General features: G+C 55.8%; 1 protein-coding gene across 1 annotated transcript; it reads right to left on the bottom strand.

Moving 5' to 3' along the window:
- Positions 1-244: 244 nt before the first annotated feature.
- Positions 245-1,174, bottom strand: LOC147617856 ((3S,6E)-nerolidol synthase-like). Its single transcript, XM_086775515.1, has one exon. The coding sequence runs from the start codon at positions 1,172-1,174 to the stop codon at positions 245-247; it is 930 nt and encodes a 309-aa protein (XP_086631641.1).
- Between the last annotated feature and the right edge of the window lie 1,354 nt (positions 1,175-2,528).

The following is a 2,528-nucleotide window of genomic DNA, read 5'->3' as shown; positions in this document are numbered from 1 at the left end:
TAAATAAAATGTGTATGAATTTATGCATCTATAGTATGGGTGTAAAAGAGAGAGAGGGAGAGAGAGCTTTAATGTGTGGGAGAGTGAGAGAAGAGAGAGGGCCGGATGTGTGCATGTGCGCTTGTGTCTGTGTGTGTGTAAGAAAGAGAGAGAGAAAGAGAGAGAAAGGGTGTGTACAGTGTGTATGTGTGTGTGCGTGTGTGTGTGTGTGTGTGTGAGAGAGAGAGAGAGAGAGAAACAACATTTAAGAGTAGGAGAGTACGCCAGGCTTGTCCGCGAGGCTGGATCCGCGGATTGTTGCCACCAGCTGAATGCACTCGATGTCCGCTTTATCCACCATGTCCACCACGCGGTCCAGTGCCTGCTGAAAGCTGTCACCATGTGCGGCGGAGTGGAACACAACGGACGGCATGTTGAAGAAGTCCCCCACGGTGCTCTCGACACGACAGGAGAGTAGGTCGTTGGAGAAGCAGATGTGGTCGGTAACGGCGTTCAGGAGCTGAACGATCAGCGGGCTACCGTAGGTGTCGTTATCGAGCTCGCTGCCCATCGCGTACTCCATGAGCGCGAATGCCGGGAGAACAAAGGAAGCCACGCGGCAGATCTGGATGTAACTGTCTATGTCCGGCAACGAGTGTGCGCTTCTGTAGAGCGTTTGCAGCTTTACGGCCTCCAAATAGCGCTCCATGGAGTGGATCAAGCGATCCCTGAGAACCGCTGGCATGTCTCCGCGCGCTTCCTCCCACACCTTGGCCAGCGCTGCCAATTGCGCTTGGGTCCTGCCATCACATTGCATCTGCCGGGTGATGGTTCCAGTACCGTTGAGCAGGATGGCCATGATCAGCTGGTGCCGACGAGCCATTCCGACGTGATCGGCGCCCAAGCCTTGCGGGTCGTCGTCGTCGGTGTCGGAAACGAATAGCCAGGACAGGATTTTGGTGATATGGACTAGCCGGGCGCTGGGGCCACTCGGAATGACGCGGCAGCAAAAACGGGGGAGCAAGCAGTCGAGAAGGAACTGTCGGGCGGCGTTAGAAGGTGGCTGCGCCACTGACACAATCCAGGGGTCGCATTGCGCCTGGATGAGCTCATAGTCAGCCGCGAATGAGCATGGCAGCGGGGCGGGCAGGTGGAAGCTGGTGGTGAGGAGGGTTGAGCTGGTCAGGCGCTCCATTCTCTCTCTCTCTCTCTGTGTGTGTGTCTCTCTGTCTCCTTGGAATGGCGGCTGGGAATGATGGAGGATTTTGGTGATAAGGATTAGCTGTGTTTCGGAATGGCACGGCAGCGAAAGCGCGGGAGCAGGCAGTGGAGCATGGGCGGCGTTAGAAGGTGGCTGCGCCGCAAATGAGCATGGCAGCGGGCAGCGAAAGCGCGGGAGCAGGCAGTGGAGCATGGGCGGCGTTAGAAGGTGGCTGCGCCGCAAATGAGCATGGCAGCGGGGTGGGCACGTGGAAGCTGGTGTGAGGTGAAAAAAAGAAGAAAGACCCTGCCTTTATAGCTCTTCCACCTCCCAAACTTGGAAACACTCACCCGAACGGGGGCACCACCAGCCACCGGCTGGAACACTCTCTCACCATTCGTCACCCACCCCCCACACCATAAGACAGCTCAGAATCACAATGAAGAGATGATTATTCAGCAAAACACACAGCACCATACACACTGTATAAACACAGCAAATACACCAAAGGCCAGGACTCCGGCCAGGATTTACTGCCAAGGGAATACACCCTTGCGTCTGACGACCAAGCCTCTGTCTCCCGGTCCCTATAATCTCCAGAGGGCGCCCACACCAGCTAACCCTTCTTCACTTCCTCTGTAGCTCGGCTACTCTCTGTCCCCAGCTGCTACCTGCCAAGTGTCGTAGGCGAGCCCCACTGTCTCCAGCCCAAACATCAGCATCTCTACTGCAGCCAGCACACACAAAAAACCAAGGCTCTCTCTCTGGTCAGCATCCACGCACTGCCTGCAATCATCATCCACACAAGACCAGCTACTCCTCTCTAGAAGGCGCCCACACCAGCTAACCTTCAACTCAGCAGCTCCCACTCTCTGTGTGTCGTGACCAGCAGCTTCACCAACCACCAGAGCCTTGCACAATCCTCAGCGCCACGAATCACTGCTCAACGCAGCATCACCATCTGCATCCAGCCAAAGCCACATCACATTCACCACTTCCTAACAGCAGCCCTCTCTTGCTGCTCAAATCATCAGCCCACTCCACAGCATTAAGGTAAACAAAACCCAGCCACACCTCTGAACTTCCCTCTCTTCACAGTGACGGCGGCAACCACAATACTAGAATCCAAACACTCTGACGTCGACCAGCCTCTCTGTTTTCACACACAGCCTCTGCTGTCCTCTCTGTTGGTCACCTTTGACGCCAGCTCGAACACCACCAGCCCACGCTGTAGCAAACCCAACGTGCTCCTTCTCACTCTCCTTCACTGCCAACTCCTCTGCAGTGGTCAGCGTGCTCTCTCTCTCTACAGCCGGCACCACACCAGCCTCCCTCACCTCTCTGTTTT

Source organism: Cibotium barometz, chromosome 36 (assembly GCF_041138505.1).
Source record: "Cibotium barometz isolate CiBa-2024 chromosome 36, ASM4113850v1, whole genome shotgun sequence".
In the NCBI taxonomy this organism is placed as follows: Eukaryota; Viridiplantae; Streptophyta; class Polypodiopsida; order Cyatheales; family Cibotiaceae; genus Cibotium; species Cibotium barometz.
Note: the sequence above shows the minus strand (reverse complement) of the source record. Positions and strands in the feature narration are given on the sequence as shown.

Coding starts and splice junctions, on each gene's coding strand:
- LOC147617856 (XM_086775515.1), bottom strand. CDS start 1,174: ATGGAGCGCCTGACCAGCTCAACCCTCCTCACCACCAGCTTCCACCTG.